This window comes from Opisthorchis viverrini (assembly GCF_000715545.1).
Source record: "Opisthorchis viverrini unplaced genomic scaffold opera_v5_18, whole genome shotgun sequence".
Taxonomy (NCBI): domain Eukaryota; kingdom Metazoa; phylum Platyhelminthes; class Trematoda; order Opisthorchiida; family Opisthorchiidae; genus Opisthorchis; species Opisthorchis viverrini.
Window position 1 is genome coordinate 1,604,946 of NW_008751674.1, and position 21,653 is coordinate 1,626,598.

The window sequence follows — 21,653 nt, forward strand, 5'->3', positions numbered from 1 at the left end:
GACGACAATAAATCGCATGAATAAAAAGGAAAAACAGTTAGCGATGCAGTTTAGGAGACGCGCGTCGACCTAATTCGTAAGCTCCACATTGCTACACTTCACGCCGACTTCCTACACACACACACACACACACACACACGAGAACAACCCACCTGATTTTTTATTGTGAACCACTAGACAATTTAGAAAGTGCGGCAAACAGCTTACTTTGGGACATGACAGGAACGATCACTTCACATTAGGATGGCGAACTCACTTCACTGTGGACAATACATGGGCATCGATTCAGATAGGTCAACTATAAGCGCACATGCGTCCATGAAAAAAATCGTTCAACTGTAGCACTTATTTGGTGCCTAACTGCCATGCCACCCGAAGGAGGCACGAGGGCTGGGATACTGCCAGGTTGTCCAAGCCTAAACAGGGGAAGTCGAGATGCAGAGGTCGGGTTCGAACCACCAGTAAACTCGCGCTCTAACCACTTTGGCCATCGCGCACCATGCGCCCATACCCGTCACCGATCCATGCTGAAAAGATAGCTAGTTTCTTTTCACCTATTCACCACGCCTCTATCTGGGTGGGGACTGCTACACAGATATTGACACCGATATTTTTCCTGGGTTCGTGGTTTACTCCACTCCATGCTGAAAACCAATTCTGATATTAGTGAGATTAAGAAGCCTGATGAGGACGAAGTTGTTAGTCTCACTGGCGCGAACCTCGATTCCAGAGTTCATTTGGCCGCTGCTTGTAACTCGTGCCGCTTTTGGATGCCAAGCAACACCGGTAGCTCATACCTAGTAGTGGATCGTGTAGTAATTGAGGAGGCTGGTTGTTTGAGAACGGACACCAGCTCAGGCCCGCAGAAGATAGAAGACGATAATAGTGGTGTTTCAAGGGAAGAAATGCGCTGGCGACTCATGCAACAAATTGGACGTTATTCAGCCGCCTTAATAAATACAGCTCTCGGGGGCGTCACACAAAACCCACGGACAGCTGCTCCCGGCGACGGCAAGACCGTTTGTGCCTCATCACTTCTGGAACTTACCACAGGAAATAGACGAGGATAAAGATAGCTGTTCGATTGTTTCACGTCCATACCATTCACGTAGAACATAAGCAACGCGCGTTCATCTATTGAAATATTGTCCGCTGAAACATGGAAAGTGGGAATATTAGGGGTGAAAGCGACTAATAAGTGAGTTCATGTATGGCCATATATATCTTGATGAGAATGCGCCTGTCAGCTTAGTGACGGCGATTCAGTCTGGTCAATCGCTTACAACTACCCAACAGGATTGCGCTGAATGGTTCTGTTACTACTGGGCACCATAAGGGCAGAAAACCCTAACCAAATAATTTGCATGATCTACAACTTGTGTGCCCATACCTCGTTAGCACATAGTAGTATAGCAACCCACCTGATTTTTTATTGTGAACCACTAGACAATTTAGAAAGTGCGGCAAACAGCTTACTTTGGGACATGACAGGAACGATCACTTCACATTAGGATGGCGAACTCACTTCACTGTGGACAATACATGGGCATCGATTCAGATAGGTCAACTATAAGCGCACATGCGTCCATGAAAAAAATCGTTCAACTGTAGCACTTATTTGGTGCCTAACTGCCATGCCACCCGAAGGAGGCACGAGGGCTGGGATACTGCCAGGTTGTCCAAGCCTAAACAGGGGAAGTCGAGATGCAGAGGTCGGGTTCGAACCACCAGTAAACTCGCGCTCTAACCACTTTGCCCATCTCGCTCCATGCGTCCATACCCGTCCACCGATCCATGCTGAAAAGATAGCTAGTTTCTTTTCACCTATTCACCACGCCTCTATCTGGGTGGGGACTGCTACACAGATATTGACACCGATATTTTTCCTGGGTTCGTGGTGTACTCCACTCCATGCTGAAAACCAATTCTGATATTGGTGAGATTAAGAAGCCTGATGAGGACGAGGTTGTTAGTCTCACTGGCGCGAACCTCGATTCCAGAGTTCATTTGGCCGCTGCTTGTAACTCGTGCCGCTTTTGGATGCCAAGCAACACCGGTAGCTCATACCTAGTAGTGGATCGTGTAGTAATTGAGGAGGCTGGTTGTTTGAGAACGGACACCAGCTCAGGCCCGCAGAAGATAGAAGACGATAATAGTGGTGTTTCAAGGGAAGAAATGCGCTGGCGACTCATGCAACAAATTGGACGTTATTCAGCCGCCTTAATAAATACAGCTCTCGGGGGCGTTACACAAAACCCACACAGATGCTCCCGGCGACGGCAAGACCGTTTGTGCCTCATCACTTCTGGAACTTACCACAGGAAATAGACGAGGATAAAGATAGCTGTTCGATTGTTTCACGTCCATACCATTCACGTAGAACATAAGCAACGCGCGTTCATCTATTGAAATATTGTCCGCTGAAACATGGAAAATGGGAATATTAGGGGTGAAAGCGACTAATAAGTGAGTTCATGTATGGCCATATGTATCTCGACGAGAATGCGCCTGTCAGTTTAGTGACCTTGATTCAGGCGGGTCTACCGTTTGCAACTACCTAACAGGAGTAGGCTTAATTGTTCTGTTACTACCAGGCATCAAAAGGGCAGAAAATCCTAACCAAATAAGTTGCATGACCTACAAATTGTGTGCGCACACGTCGTTAGCAGGTTTTCCCGGTTGTAACATAGTATACTGCTCAGGAGCCCTGCTAGCCTAAAGCCTTCGGGTCAATGAATTCGCGCTTTAACCACTGAGCCATCTCGAGTACCAAGTGTCACGACTGGCCATCGCTTGTCCCGGCGGGTCTTAGTTCATAGCGAGTATTTCTCACATGACCAGTTCCGAAGCTGTCAAACCGGCAGTTGACGCCTCGTTGAAGCATACTTATCGATTAGTTTGTTAGTCTGTTAGCGAAAAGCAGTTACACGTAGACGACTGGTGCGTGGTTGGATCAGTTTCTTTTGCTTTTCCTCGAAGCGAGTCACAGATGATATTCGCGGTTTTTCGGCAAAACTCTGCGTACTATGCATGATCATCGTATAGTATAGTATAGTATAGTATAGTATAGTATAGTATAGTATAGTATAGTATAGTATAGTATAGTATAGTATAGTATAGTATAGTATAGTATAGTATAGTATAGTATAGTATAGTATAGTATAGTATAGTATAGTATAGTATAGTATAGTATAGTATAGTATAGTATAGTATAGTATAGTATAGTATAGTATAGTATAGTATAGTATAGTATAGTATAGTATAGTATAGTATAGTATAGTATAGTATAGTATAGTATAGTATAGTATAGTATAGTATAGTATAGTATAGTATAGTATAGTATAGTATAGTATAGTATAGTATAGTATAGTATAGTGTAGTATATTGCTCAGGAGCCCTGCTAACCTAAAGTCTTCCGGTCAATAAATTCGCGCTTTAACCACTGAGCCATCTCGAGCACTAAGTGTTACGACTGGTTATCGCTTGTCCTGGCGGATCTTAGTTCATAGCGAGTATTTGTCACACGGCCAGTTCCGGAGCTGCCAAACTGGCAGTTGACGCCTCGTTGAAGCACACTATCGGTTAGTTTGTTAGTCTGCAAGCAAAAAGCAGTTACACTTCGACGATTGGTGCGTGTTTGCTTTTCCTCGAAGCGAGTCACGGATGATATTCGCGGTTTTTCGGGAAAACTCTGCGGACCATGCACGATCACCTTCTGAACACGTCCTGCTTGAGAAAATTTACTGAATGGTACTGCTGCCAAAAACCTAGGGTAGATAACGTCTGATCTGTGACAAGCATAGGCAGGAAAGCGGTAAAGGACTATACCGAAACAACCGGGTTGAATACGAGAAGCCAAAAAATTACTTGGTTGGTCCCCGCGAGAAGCTGTGCACTATTGAGACCAGCCAAAATCGTTCGCTTTGTGGTGTGTTCTTTGGGGTGCAAAACGCACCTCCACTGTGAGGCGAGAAAACGTGGAACCAAGGCAAAACGTTCGGTTCAAGAAGAGAGGAAATTCATCATTGTTCCCCTTTCGAGGGATCATCTCGTAGGAAGGGTTGATCTATTGGTAAACTCCTCTGTGACGTGCTCCCTCAAGACACAGACAGCTGTATCACAAAAGGTGGGTAGATCTGGTCCGTCCTGGTCGACCAGCTTTTATACTACGTGAGTGCACTGGGCTGGAACAAAAAAAACTCCCAAGTCTCGAACACTCGACTATAAAGTTCACAACAGTGTGCGTGCTAGCCGGGAAATAGTGTACCAACCCCAAGAAGCCGGACGCAGACCCGCCTTTTCCCGTGGTACTTACTCTGTTGGGGGGGGGTGTCGAACAAGAAAGACTAAACCAAGTGGCCGAACAGCTGTTGGTAGGGTTACCGAGGGACACTTACCAGGCATAAAGGCATCCGATTTCATCAGACACTGAACGTATAGTGGATAGAGTTTCATGTTCTGTGGTAATACAAGCTCGCCTGGGCTGGCACCGACATCGCCCGGACCGCCGGAACAATGACGCCGATACGCAGCCAGTGTATGGGCGGTACGCGCAGTCAAGTCGTCTACCACATGCGGATGTGCCCGTGTGCACAAAGCACGCATGGCAAATTTGCTCAACCAGTTCATATGAGTATCCAATTCAGCGATGCGGAATATCTCAGGAATGGAACTAGTGGTGGCCAGGGATAGGTTGTGAATGCGAAGGCGGCGCTGGCCAGACAACGAGGTGAACAGACAGGCGACCTGAAGAAATGGGGGGGGCGACGTAAAAGAATCGGTAGTACAACGTCAAATATGTATGGAATAGAACCAGTCAACCACTACTTTGCTGAAAGTTACACACAAATGCTTACTTGAATGAATGCAACATCTTTGTCCTGAAGTTTATCGTCGTGTCTAATTTCCACTGTGACAGCAATGTCTGGATCAACACAAGCGAGTTCGATATCAGTGGTATTTGGGAGGTTGAAGTTGCCAAAGAATTCGACCGGCCTGATCCCCGTACTGGTACGGACACGCATGACGGCATTGAATGCCTTGGGGCGGGAGACGGCTCGTTCCAAGTCGCATAAGAAGTGCTCACTTTGGAGGTCAGCCTATGGAAATAAGATAAAATAATAGGTAAAAGTGCATAATGAGGAATCTTGGGGGTCATTCAGGAGAGAACAACAAATCGGCAACAACCAGCTTAATATAATATATAATATAATATAATATATATATTATAATTACGATATCGATGGAGGAAACGGTCTTGGCGATTCTCAAACTGTAGTATTATGGAAACAGCACATCCAGTTTACAAGACATCTACATCTGGACAGCCGTGGTGAGAACAAGTTTCGTGAGTCGAATTCTTATTCATACGAACTTTTCATGCAAGAGGACCATCATGTTGACCGATTAAGCTGTGCTATCGAACAGATAAATTAGAGCGATTCACACTCCATTGCACAGGCGTCCACACAAGCCGCTCGTGACCGAACGGTGAGGTTTTCAAACCGCACTGCTGATGATTCCCAATAAGGATGTGTCAGGAAGGTTCGATTCCTGAAGACTATCACCGAATAACCAAAGCCTACTGAGACCCTCAAACTCCACCTGAAAGACGATCAAACAGTGCCTTTGAGAATATAGCGTCAGGTAGCCTCGGATCAAGGTCAAACAATGCCGTTAAAAATACAGCGCGAGGCCGTTGTACTTGCACGCGCTAGCTAGTTTGCAGTAAATCTGTTGCATTTCTTGTCGGTGAGTTTTTTCCGGCACTGGAGCGGAGACAGTAGTCAAACAAAATAGAAGGAAACAGCTGTATAGTGCAGCATACAGTGTCAGCATAGAACGACTTCATTTACCAGACGAAATCTCCCAGATACCCTCAAACTACCAGGAATGAATGCCTAATAGGCCAGTACCGTACTGGAGAACACCCGTATTACAAATGATCAGAAGGGAACTGCTAACTTTCAAAGACTATAATGAAGTGGAGATACTGTCAATGTTGATGAGAAGAATGATGACGATCAGGATGAAAGCTATGAAAATAGCGACGAACAATTTTTACAGTAGCACAAAAGTGTGGAGGTTAACACGGGGATTGGCAGGTTCACAGGTTGCTAGCGAACAGATGATTTGCGAGAATGTTGAGTGAGTATGTAACGGACACATAAGACCCCAAGTTGCTTCACCAAGTAAAAGCTATGCGACGTTCACGAAATAGGTGGACGTGGTGGGACACAATGATCCGACAGATACAGTCGAATTGGAACTGTAGAGATGATCTATTCATAAAACAATCGGGATGATCACCAAAAGGACCCACAAGATAAAACAGCAGACAATGGTTCGAGGCCAAATCAAAACCAACCTGAAAGCAGTTGTACTTGTACAAATGACCCGATGTTAACCTGGGAATCTCCGCCAAAGTGGCAACGTCGGTGTACGCGTTGGGAAACAAGAATAGATCCACGCTGCACCCGGCCTCCACACACAACTGCCCCAGTCCAGTGTAAAAGTCTCCTGCAGGCACAAGCATACTCTGAAAAGTGAGTGAGAATACGATGACAGCTAAATTACCGTTCGCTTCAAGGCTTATGCAACAGAGGTAAGAATGGGTTAATATACATGCACCCAGTTTTGTTCGGGTGACCTCGATTCGATGCGATTCGAATTACGCAATGGCGCGACAGTTTTAGAAAGTTTAGGATTACTCTGGATAGCGTAAACATAAGACTGCTAAACATGGAAGCTTCACATCAAACACGTCACCAATGAATCAGAGGATTAGTAGCTCGGATGTGTTCATTGGTTATCGATCAGTTGTTTGTTGATCTGTTTGTCAAGGTTGGCAATTGGTGTACGAACGTTTTACCACTATGTGCGGACGAAGTCTTTTTGATTTGAGGCAAAACACCTACGAGACCATCGGCAAGCTCGACAACCATGTTAAATGGAAGTGAAAAGTGTCGCTGGATTACAATTTCCGGTTTTTGAGGTTTGATCAACTGTAGGAAGCAATCGAACCACGTGGAACGACAAAATTCATTTTAAAACCCGAAATGTCCCAACGAGATTATCAAATAGAAAACATGGTCATCATTAACGTACATCAGGTGCGAGATGGCCCAAGTGATTAGAGAGCGAGTTTACTGACCCGAAGGTCCGTGGTTCGAACCCGACTTCTGCCTCTCGACTTTCCCTGTCTAGGCTTGGTCAAGCTGACCGTGTCCTAGCCCTCGTACTTCCATCGAGTGCAAACGCGGCTAGCCACCGAAAGAGTTTTACAGCTGAACGATTATTAGTATTTACATCAGCTATGCTCAATTCGAAGCTGCCATCACTCACGATTCCAAAGGAGTCAGTTTACCCTCCCACACAGGGGAAACATATCCGACCAATCAGACTCTGCACACGGGAAATTCTATCCGTTCTTGAGACGTACAGTTGTCCCTAAGCCTGTTCGATTCCGAGAGGGGCATCTCGGTACAATGCTTCGGGAAACATCAGAGAAAGTAAGGGTAGCCGAGGAAGCCAATGACATTGATGTTGAGGAGATTTCGCTGGATTAGTCACAATGAGGGTCAGAATTATGCAGTTAAACCAAAACGAAGGAAATCCGGGCATAGGAGCCGAACAAAACAGGAAGCAACAATAATATGGGGATCAAGACTGTCCAAAACAATGAATATATGCAATAGATGGACAGACAAATCTCGATTAAACCAAGAACAGGAAATCAAAGATAAAGACAGAATCATCCATCCAACTTCTCTGTCAGAGGCGTCGGTCAATCGAAGAAATGCGTACAGCGAACGTGTGGTTACGGAGTGGGGCACGACGACGAAACCAGATGGCTAAAAATTACATCTCAAAGCAAACAAACACCAGTCAAACTGCTCCCTTTCCAGTTACTTAACGATGGATGGGCGCCGCCTGTGTGCGGCACGGCACGTCATTACAACAGTAAGTAGAAAATGGAACAATCTATCTTNTATATATATATGGAGAGAGAGAGGGCAAAGTTGTACCACTCCTAGATGAGTATTACCGAATGCCCCATTTAGAACAGTTTGTTTGCGGCGAATTTCATTGCGTTGTAGAACTCGAGAAAGGATCCAAAGTTCAAAGTAGTTCAGAGTGTAAGGCAGGGGCTAGTAAATGACAGATCTGTGGTCCAAACTGGCCGTGCGCTACGTCCACCTGGTAGTCTTAGACAACTAGTAGGTGGGAGATGACCTCTCGTGCTGTTTTGGACTGCAGAAAGACAATGAATGGAAAGCAGTGAAAAGAATTGGAAAGCATCGGAGAGTTGAGAACTAAGTCCCAAGGTTGCTATTTGCTTACCCTCGACTAGCGAAGCACCCTTCGTTGGGAGTGCGCAAAGACCTTTCAATACCATGGCTCGCCCTCGTTTCTAATTCAATAGGATTGAACAGCTGGCCGATTCGTGTGTATTGTTTCGGCCGAGTAGGTTAAGAGCACATCAGTGTTTTGCATGTGACACAGGGCAAAGAGGATAAGAGGATGACCAGTCTGTGACCTCACGACGAAGTAGAAGCCACATTGGACAGCCAAAAATTTAGCACACAGAAATGGATATCCTGAAGAGTTCATTAGAGGAAGTGAGATCAAAATGTTCTCAATGTGACACTATATCCAAGGCCCGTAATCACAGAATGCCTCTTCATCAGGTATGAAGGAACTAACCACTGGAACAATTCAACATGTAGCCTCAACGCTGAATGAGACGTGTGCAACACCGCATAAATCCAGGCCCTGATGAGGAGAGGTAAACCGGAAGTTTGCTGTCTGCTGTATCAGTCCACAAGTGAATGCGGAACCGGTTACGTAGACGGAAACCAACAAATAACTAGATGACGGAAAGACGGACTACGTATCCTTTAGGGTCTGGAGCACCTTGACAATGTGATCAGGAATCGGTAAACATCTTTAAGGCACGTTCGATTTGACCTTGAAGTTCACTAATCATCAGAACTCACAGGTCCACAAGCTCACTAAGGTTACTTCGATCGAGTGGAACAAGGATGACAAATGAGATCAGTCGAATCGGTAGCGTTAGCAACTAACGTTCCCTTCCTTCTGGATGGGAACTCGATTTGATCTAGAGAAAGGAAGTGACTCAGAGGTCCCGAGCTATCAGCAAATATCCGATAGTAGCAATGCGGAGTAAAGCAACAAAACAAGCCCTATTCAAGAAGGCCTTGTACTCGTCCGAGCAAGATTCACGGGTAGATTACCGGTACCCAACTTCCGAGCAATCGGAACAGGGCGACGATAAAAGTTAGGATGTATATACGGAAACATGATGCAGGTTAGACGGGGTGAGGTACTTACTTGCCAAACCGAGGAACTCTGGCAAAAAGAAGATAATTTTGAGGTAATAAAACTGCTCCAGCGCCTACCGGCACTTTATGGCCAGCCAAATCGAAGTACGCACGAAGCCCAACGAAAATAGCGAGTTAGGAGGACATGGAGACACAGTTAAAAACACAAGTGATATATCTCACAAAGAAACTCTGACCAGGCGTCGGTCATTCGCCTCCTTCTGGTGGCATGGCAGTTAGGCACCGAACAGCTGGACGATTCGACTCTAAGAGTTCGAGGACAACGACATGGGGATTTTAAGTTTTAGCATTGAATGGTATTCTCTTACGAATTTTGAGTAAAGTTAGCAATTGCAAAGTGCCCCAGCCACCAGCAAAGCCTCCCTGTCTGCTCGAATAGGCTCAGTGGTTGAGACACAAACTTACTGACCGAAGGTTAGTGGCTACAACCCAAGTTCAGAATCTCGACCACTCCCGTCTAGGCTTGGGCAACCTGGCAGTATCCCAGGCCTCATGCCTTCTTCGAGTGGTACGGCAGCTAGGCACCGCAAAGGTGTTACAGCTGAACGGTTATATTAATTTTTAATACTAACATCCCATGAGGTGACGAAGGCCTTTGCTACTGAAAACGGTCGCCCGTGTATCAAGTGATCTGATCAACCAGACGGAAGGAGCTTTTATTGGCGAAAAATTCAACAAGAAAGATGGCTCAGCAGTTTGCTCACCAAATCGCCGTCGGAAGAGATGGGGTGATCACTTAAAAGGCCAATTCAACTGACTCCTGAAAAGCAACTCTCAAAGACAATAGAGGAATCTGAATGAGATGTGGAGCATTGACATCTTGACATGAAAAAATCGTCGACTGCTTCAAGCAGCAGGCCTGAATGGGTCGCATAGGTCTTTCTTTTGAAAAAAAGGCAGAGAAGCGCTTGTAACGTGTCTTCCCAGACTTTCTAGTGTTGTATGGAGCAAAGAAATCGGGATGGGAACCAATGAACGGGTTTGCGAGAGCAATTGCAGCACCCGAAGTTCTCTCTGGACCCGCCCTAGCGAAAGCCGGTGCGAAGAGAAAGAGAGGTATGTTTGAAAGCCAAACTGCAAAGACCACACCTCCATCCTCTGAAGAATACTAAAACAACAGCGCTGAATTCAGCGGCCAATGGTCATCTTTCCAGACTGAGTGGATGAATTAGACGCCATTGATCGTCAGACACTACACTAGTTTGTAGAGTAATGGTGTTGCTACTAAAACGGTGAAACACTAACTCCTGTGACGGTGGGATTTCGCTCGAATATGCCATATTTGGTGAGAGCAGGCAGAGCTATCAACTCCCTCATCATCGACAGCATGACATCAGTGTTTAACACCGACGCTTCACTGCCCTTTAACTTGTTTCGATTTGACCATGGAAGAACCCTGACGCCTGCAGAGTTGAAATGGCTCTCGGATTCGTCTACAGACACTATCCATGCAGACGACACAATCGAGGAGAAAGGACTGCACTTACCTTTTCTTTCTCAGTGCCGACAAGACGCCGATCGTCTCGATTTTTCAATTTTCCTGGAGCTTCCGCTGTTGGAAGATTGGAATGGAAGACAAACAACTTCCCTGGTCGATTGGCTGCACGTAACGTCTCTAGACCAGCCTGTATTGCCGGACCCAGCATCGCGTCCGGAGCAGATGATGCCGAATTGGAACTGAACTGCACAGGAATTAGGCTCAATAGGCTACTGATAGAGGAGGCCTCCGGTGGGACTAGAAAGCCTTCTATCGTTGGGACGAAAACGTCTTCTACGTCGGCAACAATGTGCATCTGTGGCTTGACGTACACGTCGGCATGGTGGATGCTACCCTCGGTCGTACCGTTGCAAGCAGTTTCGGGAGCCAAACTGTAGAAATGAAGCTGATGATCATAGGTCATGAATCCCACTCTGATTCCAGACGCGCTTTCCGGAGCATTGTCATCCCTAAATCGTGAGATATTAGGTAAGTCGACCAGTAATATGTGTACGGGAGAAGAATTCAAATAAGTTTGGTAGCATATGCAGCTTAGAGAACTTCAGTCCCTATCCAGTATGCTATACGTGTGTTGACTAACAGGTTCTAGTCAATGGATTATTCGAAGTGGTACGCGTCCCGTTTGCAAAAAAGAAAACTGATGGCGAGGGACTCATCGCTTATTCACCACAAACGGTTCGAGGAGCTTACATCCCATCCCACTAAGTAGTTAGACAAGCTGGATGGAAAAATGGACCTGACCTCAAGATGGTTCAGTGGTTAGAGCGCGGAATTACTGACCGAAACGTCCGTGGTTCGAACCCGATCTTTGCATTTCGACTGCTCCTATCTAGGCTGGCAGTATCCCGGCCCTCGTGCTTCCTTCGAGTGGTATGGCAGTTAGGCACCAGGAAGGGTTCTACAGCTGAACGAATATTATCTTCATTACATGTGAGCCTGTAGCCACACTGTGAATTGTCTCCAGCCAAGCAGGTCAGGTGGAATTCACTAATCAAACCGACAGCAACTAAACCTTAGGCAACCTCATCTGTCCAGTCACTGTTGATGCATACCAACCTGGTATGAAGAACAACGCTCTTTCTGACAGCTTGCAACTTGACAGGGACAGCACACGCGTGATTCAACAACGGGGTTTGTGCTAAGGGTGTACTGAATTATGGACCACCAGGCGCTCCAAGTCCTACCCATCAATATCGCCAGACTGCTTGCAAAAAGGGTTAAACTGTAAACAACATATAATAGACGGTGTGTGTGTGTGTGTGGAGCCAGCTGAACACGGGACTCGGTGTAAGCCGGAATGATAAGACCATGATTCCGTGGCTATTCGAGGGAATTTTGGGTGGAGCAGGAATCTACACATCTTATTGTTAACAACCAAATTACGTCTTGTCCGAGAAACCAAGCACAACTTCAGGATGTTGAGAAGTGTTTTAACGGTCTCATCTAATACATACATCGTGCTTCCCCATATCACACATGTTCCCATCGACGATCAGAAAGTATGATACAATAAGACAAACAAATGAGGCGATGTGAGAACGAAATGTGAACAACGAGGGAACACCCTACGACTGATCGAGGAGTATGGATATTGCAGAAATTGGACTGTGAGGTGAAATGAACAACCTAATCACACACACACACCACTCCAATTTTCTGGGTTGTTTCGAAGTAATGTTCAAAAGCATTTCAATCATGTGATCTAGAATTTTCACCCATTTCGTGTGGAGAACCGCAGATTGATGAACATTTGGTCATATAACATAGCGATATAATCCCAAATATAGGGTTGAAAACGCCGCAGTCGATCTGCTTGGTACCAAGTCAACACAACATGCATGTGCTTCACACCTGTTAACTGGAGAGTGTTGCTACAAGACCTGGTGGGATCGAACCCGAACCTCATGCTTGCAGGCGAGCCAATCGACGTGGTATATAAATTTGTTTACCTGTTACCAGTTAGTTAGGTTTCGGTGGATTGGCCAGAGATGAGATTACCCCTCGAATCTTGAAGGCCAGGGCAGTTTGTGCCAACCTTCGACAACTATGGCGCCGACGTGACGTCAGTTTGTTTGTCAATGGCACAGTTTACGCTGCGGCAGTGCGATCCACACTGCTTTATGGATGAGAAACGTGGCCTCTACGCACAGAGGACATACGAAAGATGTCAGTGTTTGACCATCGGTGCCTTCGAAGCATTGGTTGGGTCTGGTGAGAACACCGGATTAGTGATGTTGAGGTGTGCCAGATGGTCCTAGGAAGAAGGAACTCTCTCACGGTAGGTGAATTACTCACGCTTCATAGGTTACGCTGTTTAGGGCATGTATCCCGCAAACCAGACGAACTTCCGGCTTGCAGAGCTCTTTTCCCCTAGCCCAATGCTGAGTGGAAGCGATCGAAAGGTGGACAGGGTACGACCTGGCAACGACCTGGTCACGTCGACAAGTGCTGCCTCCTTGGATGGGGGCCCAAGGACTCAACTCACCAAAGGTTAATGACACTGGAACAAATTGTCCAATCGCAAAATCAGTGTCGCATCGAAGCTATCGCCTTCACCCAGTTCTCCAACTAACCTAACATCTCATCACTTCTAATGCTCGGCTGTATGTCTCACTCTCCCGTTTTCCGCTGATCAAAACTGTAGCAGCTGGAACCAAGGTGCCTATGGAACACGGTTTAGAGCTGAAAAATTGAATTGAATTAATTGACTAAGAACTCACTATAATGCATAATACACGCAGATATTCACACGAAAAGTCCCGTTTATCGATCAAGGACATTAGCGAAGACAGTTTGGAACCAATAAAAAAAAATTGCCAGCGTCAATTTAGGAAACACCACACGTACATCCCTAGTAGGGCTTTTGATAAACTACATATGAATACGCACAAAATATACACAAAAATAAAATAGATCCTGATGTACTCCAGAACCGTCGTACAGTTGTAATACTCTTGCAACGAAGACGGATTTGATCGCTTTAGGGGCGTTTGACAGCACGCCACAGTCATTGTACGTGCCCAGAGGTCTACTTTGATTATCACCCTATTTGAGGCACTAATTCGGATGGAACTAGTTCAATAGTGACCAGGATATGTGCACGAGTGAGTAAAATACACCTACTTTGGGAGTTTAGGCAATATACGCTCAATGAACTGTGAGCAAAATAGCTGTACAAGTCCGGAACGAATCGACGTTTGTGAGACATCCAGCAAGAAGAGAAAAGCCGGTGGTAACGGCAGTTCATTGTTCTTGCAATATTCTGCTGTGGCCGTGAGCTCGTAACTGCCAAGACACAGTTCCGGTCGGTGGTATGTATCAGTCCGGCGCCCGGTATGATCCAAGTGGGCGAAGTAGTTAACCGGTACTTCTGTGACTCCACCGCACAATGAGCATTGGAAACGTCGGCCACCATCAATAAAGCTCGCAAACGGATTCATATAGGCTCGGCATCGCATACAACGGACGGGACCCTGAAAGCACGGCAAAAAAGAGTGAGCAGAACATTGGTATGCTATGAGCAAAGCTATGACAAAGCGTGGTCATATAGGTCAGTCGAAACCAATTCACCTGTTCACCCATGTCGCTAACCACAATGGGTTGGTCATCAGCATGCAGGGATGCGAATGGAGAAATCGTCAGTGTGAACGGGATGCCAACTGTCTTCATCAAGTCGGACGTGGTCGGAATCGCGTAGAGAGAGGACCGGATGAAACGAGGGTTGCAGTTGCCCTCATCACGACAGCTGAAATCGGTGGTAACCAATGGAGGCAAGACGCTGCGCTGGCTGGTGAAAAAGGGACCTGAACATTGCGTTCGGTTTGATTCGATTACCTGTGGGAAAGAAGAGGATTCTTTCAGAATGAACCCAGCACGCGTTTTTCTGCAGGAACAATATTTATTTATGGGGTGAAACAATGGCTGTGGAAGTTTTGCTGGGCAGCAATCGCACGACATCTGCAGCTCCTCGAAGGGCATAATTGATAAAAAAGGGCGAATAAATGTGGATTAGTGCGAAAGCCTGGTTCTATTTCAGTAGTTCTCATGATGTTGATCGAAACTGTTATCTTTTGGGGTCAAATCAGGCGAGTTCCCGTGTTTGCTATTTCGTCCGTGAGCACCAGGTTGACCATATACGAAGCGGAACACTCATGAAGCTAGCTTGGGATTCCAACGTGCCTGCTGTTTATTTGACTGTAAAGTTAACAACACCAAATAATTGTCCAACTCCACATGGGTTGTTCTAATATTTTGCTGCATTAGACGTGGCGCTACATAGGGCTAGAAAACGTAGTAAAAGTACTACCAGACAATTTTTGGATGTGATGGGAAGCATAGTATGAATGATCCCATTCTGAAGCAGCCATCATCATCATCATCATCACCGACAACACTAAGTGCTGACGCTTGAATTCCGAAGCGGAAAGCTACTGAGTTCGTGCCGCGGTCGGAATTCCACAAGAGCTTTAAGGTGACCTAGCTTCTCGTTAAACTGCTGGGGAAAAGTGAATATCGATGCCAAGAAGAGTCATCATTGTTTCTCTTCTAGAACTTCGGCGCTACTCTCAAGTCATAAATCAGGCAGTGAAGTAGAGCAGCAATCAGCAGAGCACAGGATGGAGTTGGATATTACGTACAGTGTAACATATGAATATCAAATATAGTGGCAAAGCTATTATAAGTGAAATTTCCCAGGACATTATGGCCTCAGTCCAATAGAGGTGGTACGAAATGCAACGACAATCCAAGTCAACTGAGGATAGAGGAAGGATACGCTTGAGAGGCGTGAATTATTGTGATGAACCCACTAGTGGACGTTTTCGCACTCACAACCGGCACAGGAATGCGCTGTCCCAGGATCTAGCAAATACCCCAGTTGGAAGCTCACGTGAAACTACGGACACCTTTTCCCATATGTTCAGTTACCATAAAACTACTCCGAGCCTATTCTTGATGGTGACGAAATTAGCCATGATAAATAGTAGCAAACAAATACTCCGTCTTATTTGATCGGATGATGCAGTCCAGTGGCGGCTCGTCCGTAGCGAAACTGAACCCATATGAGACGGTAAGGCAAAAAGTAGAAGAGACTCATTAAGATCGATGCCCTTAGTTGTTTGAAACGCGTTTTTCGTTCCAAACTACGTTCAAACATTTTAGTTGAGACTATACTTGGGCGGCGGATCAATCTATTTTGAGTACCATGACCTTCGTCTTCTTAGACAGAATTAACCGTAGAAGTGAGAAGTTCGCAAAGCCGTATTGTTTCGCAAGTAGTATGTAAGAACACTTGAAAAGTAAGCAAATCAAAAGGCAAGATCACGACGGCTAGCACCGTCCTATCAAACTGAATAGGGTACTGCGTGCTTTCACTTACGTATAAAAAGATTAATCTCTCACCGCTACTAGATTTTTCATGGCAAATCTTTGGCAAATCTTCACGATTTTTTTAAATTGGAGGAGTATGGAGAAAGTAAACTGATTTCTATGTGCGGACTAGTCGCGGAATATGCTAATCACCCTTCAGTATTCAGCGAGCTTTCCAACGAGTGTAAACCAGTGGCAACCAAATCCAGAAAGCATTCTTCTCAGTGAAAGTATAGCTGAACCATCAACTTCTGCTTGACATGTAATGAACATAACGAACGCTTAGTAAATGATTACAGCAACAAGGCATGAACCACCAGATATCCCACATGGGAAAAGAATAATGTAACGCTTTTAAGGCCACCAGCCTACCAGTTTCGTTGCATTCCATTTGGAAGTCGGCCTATCTGTTGAAACTGACGACTTCGATCGTTTTGCATCAATCTTGACCGCAACATCTGCGCGTCAGCTGCCGCCGAAGGTTTCAAGCACCTAGAAATCAATCTTCAGGCTTCGATGCCCAGTCTATCTGATGGTCTTTAGTGTTAGCACCCTAAAGCAAGAAAGGGAAAGCTACTCTTACTCTCACAACTGACTCGCTTGACGTCAGTATGCTGCATATCAGAAACAAAGATTCAAGATGCAATTAAAGTCACTAAGCTAACTACCCCATCACTCTCTACTCACCACTTCAGTGGCCGCTACGGCGGGGTGTGCAGGGCCGGTATCGTTCTAAATCACTGAACTGAAGGACCCTTGCTTGGCTGCATACCCATAAATAGTCGCATCTGTACGGTTTGTCCGGCAACCTCGTTGAAGGAGCCCCATGATCAGGAAGTTGATCGCTATCTGTCGTGCCTGCTTACGCTCCAACAGACTGCACTTGACATCAGAAAACTGTTGTGGCGAATTGAAGGACTTGTTACGTCGAACTAAAAGCTCAGATATTGTTGCGGTTCCAGGAGATGTGAATGCACAAGTTGAAAAAATGGGAAAATGGTGAATCTGGAACTTAATTAAGTGGTTGAATTGGATTAGAATCACTATGTAAGGACAACGGCAGTCAGCTACTTTGGCTGCGTCCTGACCACAGACGGTTGGTATCCAGTGCTAATTTCCGAAATTACCAAAGTCTTCGGGCAACATGGTACCCTCCAACAATATACCAGTCAGGAACCCGAAATGATCACAACGCCATCAATTACCGATGTGGTAAATCAATGACCGATGGCCACTTGTTTTGCAACCCTTATGTGGATTTTGACTATGCGCTCCTCTAGAGTCGCCTCTCTCTTCGCACTCCAGGGCTTGTACTGGACGGAAGACTAGCTTAGCAACTGAAACTGGCAGATCCCGGAGTTAATTTTCTGAAATAACTTCCAACTGCTCGACTCTCAGACGTGAAGTCGTACTGGAACAAGATCGCCACATTTACGCACAGCGGTTTCACATGTGGCACCAAACCTCTCTGAAACAATGACTATCCAATGGGTCCAAAACATTTTCCAATTGATTGAAAATTCATCTAATTATATTTCAAGCCTTAGAGTGAAAAAGAAAAGAGTGGGAGAGGCACTCGAAATTATGGAGCGTTTTATGTGCTTCAGAAGTTGTGTGGGTCTCCCGTGTAATGTGGCAGATGGGGTCAAATGCACGAATCTCTAAGGCTCGGGTGGCGTTTCCTAATTTGGAATGCATGTGGCGGCAAAGGGGCATATTCCTAATTATTAAAAGGATGTGTGTATCAGTGTGGACACGCGGTTGTTTTGTTATATGGCTGTGAAACGCGGCTTCTAAGAGCAGCATAAGAGAGCATCCCGAGAGTATCATAGTCCTGATACTGAGGCAAGCCTGCAGTAGAGACCGAGCTCAGTAAGAGTGTGTACTTAGCTCCTTAGCCATCAATATTACTTATTTGGGAACCGAACAGGCTTTCGGAATTGTCTTTGAATGCCTTTGAGCAATCCGAGGGATTGCAGGTCACTGATTCTTTTTCATTTGGGTCGTAGGTATCCATAGTAGTTGATGAATGAACAAGCCTTTGTGATGCGCAACGTTTCCAACTCTTGGATTTTGCCGCGAACACTCATTCACAAGGAAAAAGATGACTGCGACGGACTCGTGGATGGACATGGTAGACGATAGCCCTGGAGTATGCCATATTCATGTGAACTTATTTGGGAATATCAGGAATCGCCATCATCATCCGATCGTTGTCAATAACGGCATCAGTGCGGTGCGTCACTGCTGTACAAGTATGTCAACTTAGTTGACTAAAGCCTTACAACGGGGAAAAGAATAACGGGATGGGGATGGGGACCTAGAGCTAGCCTGTCACGAACATTCATAGCGTCTACAACTCCAACACTCCATCAGACAATCCGGATTGAATCTCATAAAATGAATGCCACCGGCATCGGCTAACTACCGTATCACTAAGTGTCTCCAGTCAAGAACAGGGATGGTAGTAGAGAAAGGTAAACATCCATATTTTTCGTAACATTCCTCATTCCCTTCTGTCATAATATATTGCCTACCCACATGGGATTCCGCACGCCAAACTGAGCGTGAAGAGCAATGGGTTTAAGACAAACAGTAATTCGACATGCACAACACATGGTCCAACTGCGCAGTCCTTGAGCGCAGCACCTACTGACTGAAAAACCCGTTTCTTGATAACTTCACTGCATGTCAACTGATTTCAACCGACTCCACTCGGTCGGAGACATGAGGAAGTCTACTATGCTTCGCCTAGAGTGGCCAAGTCCGGCAACCAGGATTGTTGGAACCCATAGGCATGCCGTCGCTTATGTCGATATCTTACCTTAGAAGGTGCGTTCAGCTTTGCTGACCTGGACGAAAAATTATCCAAGGCATCAAATTCTGGTTGTTCGAACAATGTCCTCTCTGATTAAAATTGATTTGGAAGTATAGTTCCACAGGGTTTAGTTGTAGGGCGCCTCCTTTTTCAAGCCTTCAACAACCAACTGCCAACAAATGAACGATCCTAAATCTTTATGTTCGTTGACGAAGTTGAGATTCAGTGATCGATTTGGGGAACCCAGGATAGATGAATAAACGGGTCCAGGCAGCTTTCATCAGGTGAGTGGAAAAGCGACAGCCCCTTGACATTAAAAATGTGCCATGCTCCCCCTGGGCTGCTCGCGTCTTGAGCCACACATGCACGGAGATGAACCACACAGGACGGCATTTTGGCGTTCTCGTGCAAGTCTTGAGTGTTTCTTAAACTACACCGGGCAGCTTTCACTGCCGAAGACTTTCGAAACACCTGCTTTCACGGACCTCAAAGATATTAGCCAGGTTAAAATTGGAACATGGTTGAAACCTAGAGTCCACGGACAAAATGTGGAGGAAGCTATGTGAGACAACCACGGAGACGAGGCAATAATTATGCCAGACATCTACATATCGCGTACTGGCTGATGATGCTGAGGAGATTTCTCACGCGATATCTCTGGCTGCGCAGAGACTTATTGCCAGTTTACCCTCACCAGAACTGGTAACGGTCTACTACAATCAACACTTGTGTTCCCAAAATCAAACCACCTTGAGGGCAATTCCTTACGCTTAGCACTCTAGGACAGTCATTTTGATAGTAAAAATAAGCAAGCACTTGCTTTTATTAGAAGTGCCTTCTGGATAATACTGCTCCCGTGTAGCTTCTACCTATCTTTAAGATGTGGAGCTTTTTACTTAGTGAAGTTCATCCATGAGTAATGATATCACTTATTCTTACACTAAAGTCCAAACTTGACCACATCCGACTATGCAAACAACATAACTGTGTAAGCAGTTTACGTAAGTTCCCTCGTGCAATACTAAGAAATCCGTTTCTCAAGGCCTGTGGTCATCGAGAATTTGCTAATATGAGGGTGCCAGCAAATGTAGAGAATCATACCTCCACAGCGCTCGGTAGTCCTTCAGCGCTTATTCTCTTGGTAGGCTGCGTTGGGGCCGCTGGTGGGCCGTTCAGATATTGAGGTTGAACACCAGGTGGGTGGGATTTATTACCCAGCGCAGCACTTGGAGGGTACTGGGGGTACCGAGGCATTGGTGGCTCTATCGCCCCTTGTTGAGCCATATTCGGGCCAGGTGGTTGTGGCGGCATGGGAGGAGACATTGTTGGTGGCATACTTGGAGGGTAGTGGGTCGAATGTGCTGCTTGACCCGAGGGTGGGGGGTAGTAGGGTGTCTGTGATGGAGGAACTGTTGGTGGATGTTGAGGAAAAGCGGAGGGATTTTCCTGCTGGTAATAAGGCGGTGCACCATAACTCATTTGGTCCAGGGGTTGTTGTTGCCCTGGTGAAACTTGATGGCCTAGATTCATGGCAGCAAATTTGTCAATTGGTGGAGGCACAGGAGGAAGCGGTGGACCGGATCTACAAGCATGTCTATTAAAGACAATGTCGACATACTGATGGGGAAAATAACGGCCATTTGCACTTTCTTGTACGTGGAATCCATCGGGAGCGGTTTCTAATGGATACATCAGGAGGTGAGTTCAAAAAACGTACGTAATTCCCAAGGGCGGGAGCCTGCTACACCACCATGTGGCGGGAAAGGTTGCGAAGGATATTGTGGAGGGAACATGCTGGAGTATTAGCTACAGTAACGGCACGACGGCACCGCAATCTTGGTCAACAAATTAATCAAGTCATCCAGCACCAATGACGTATCCAGAAATCAAACAGTACGGGTGACCTTGAAATGTCCTTTTGATCCATTTGTTTCCATTCCTCTAGACATCAGGCGGAAGTGCATAACCACAGAGTTTGGTAGGCACAAAAGCTCCAGTAGACGCGAGCACAGATTGAGTGGGTTAGTCTAATACTGAAATACCTCTTTTTGGGCTGCTTAGCCCTGATTTCTTGTAGGAAACATCCTGGTGTTCACGGATTCACCGAGGGATCGAGGCCTCCACGTCTGCGGTCCACCTGAAAAGCCCGAGCGAAAAGGGGTTATTGCGACTTTACCGTTCTCTTTTCTGAGAATAAGGATTGATAGAGCTGAAACTCAAATAAAATAGCGCCCAAATTTGCCTTAAACGACCCCCCAAACGTAGCATTTGCAACCGTCACGGATTCACTAGTCGATACACAGGATCGAGGCTTTTGCCCAGGTTTCCCGGGTCGGTTTTGTTCTTGTCGGTCAGTGGCCGTCGTTCACCTGAAAGGCACAAGTGAAAAAAGTGTGTAGAATGGCTCTTTATGTTCTCATCGGGGGCAGTATACTTGCCAGCGCGAGGATTCGCATAAATAAATAGTTTTAAACTGGGTTCTAGAGGGAGCGTGTACAACCGTCGAGGGAAGGTTATTCCACGCAGCTACTACCCGAAATGAGAAAAATTTTGTCTGATAAATTTGTGTGCTCCGAGCTTGAAAATTTTCTTACTACGTCCCTGC

General features: G+C 45.9%; 2 protein-coding genes across 2 annotated transcripts in view; one reads left to right on the forward strand and one right to left on the reverse strand.

Annotated features, from left to right (window-relative positions):
* The window catches only part of T265_01675 (hypothetical protein), a gene marked incomplete at both ends in the record, with an annotated part of 26,397 nt that extends 5,500 nt beyond the window's left edge, over positions 1 to 20,897 (reverse strand). Inside the window, 13 exon segments of the mRNA XM_009165741.1 lie at positions 311 to 474; positions 991 to 1,152; positions 1,522 to 1,567; positions 1,580 to 1,797; positions 2,304 to 2,420; positions 4,398 to 4,746; positions 4,857 to 5,099; positions 6,368 to 6,538; positions 10,853 to 11,312; positions 13,987 to 14,336; positions 14,434 to 14,697; positions 20,150 to 20,727; positions 20,766 to 20,897. Of these exon segments, the coding sequence (XP_009164005.1) occupies positions 311 to 474; positions 991 to 1,152; positions 1,522 to 1,567; positions 1,580 to 1,797; positions 2,304 to 2,420; positions 4,398 to 4,746; positions 4,857 to 5,099; positions 6,368 to 6,538; positions 10,853 to 11,312; positions 13,987 to 14,336; positions 14,434 to 14,697; positions 20,150 to 20,727; positions 20,766 to 20,841 (3,198 nt within the window).
* Positions 642 to 1,070, forward strand: T265_01676 (hypothetical protein; the record flags this gene model as incomplete). Its single annotated transcript, XM_009165742.1, has 1 exon — positions 642 to 1,070. The coding sequence occupies one exon, from the start codon at positions 642 to 644 to the stop codon at positions 1,068 to 1,070; it is 429 nt and encodes a 142-aa protein (XP_009164006.1).
* Positions 20,898 to 21,653: the final 756 nt, after the last annotated feature.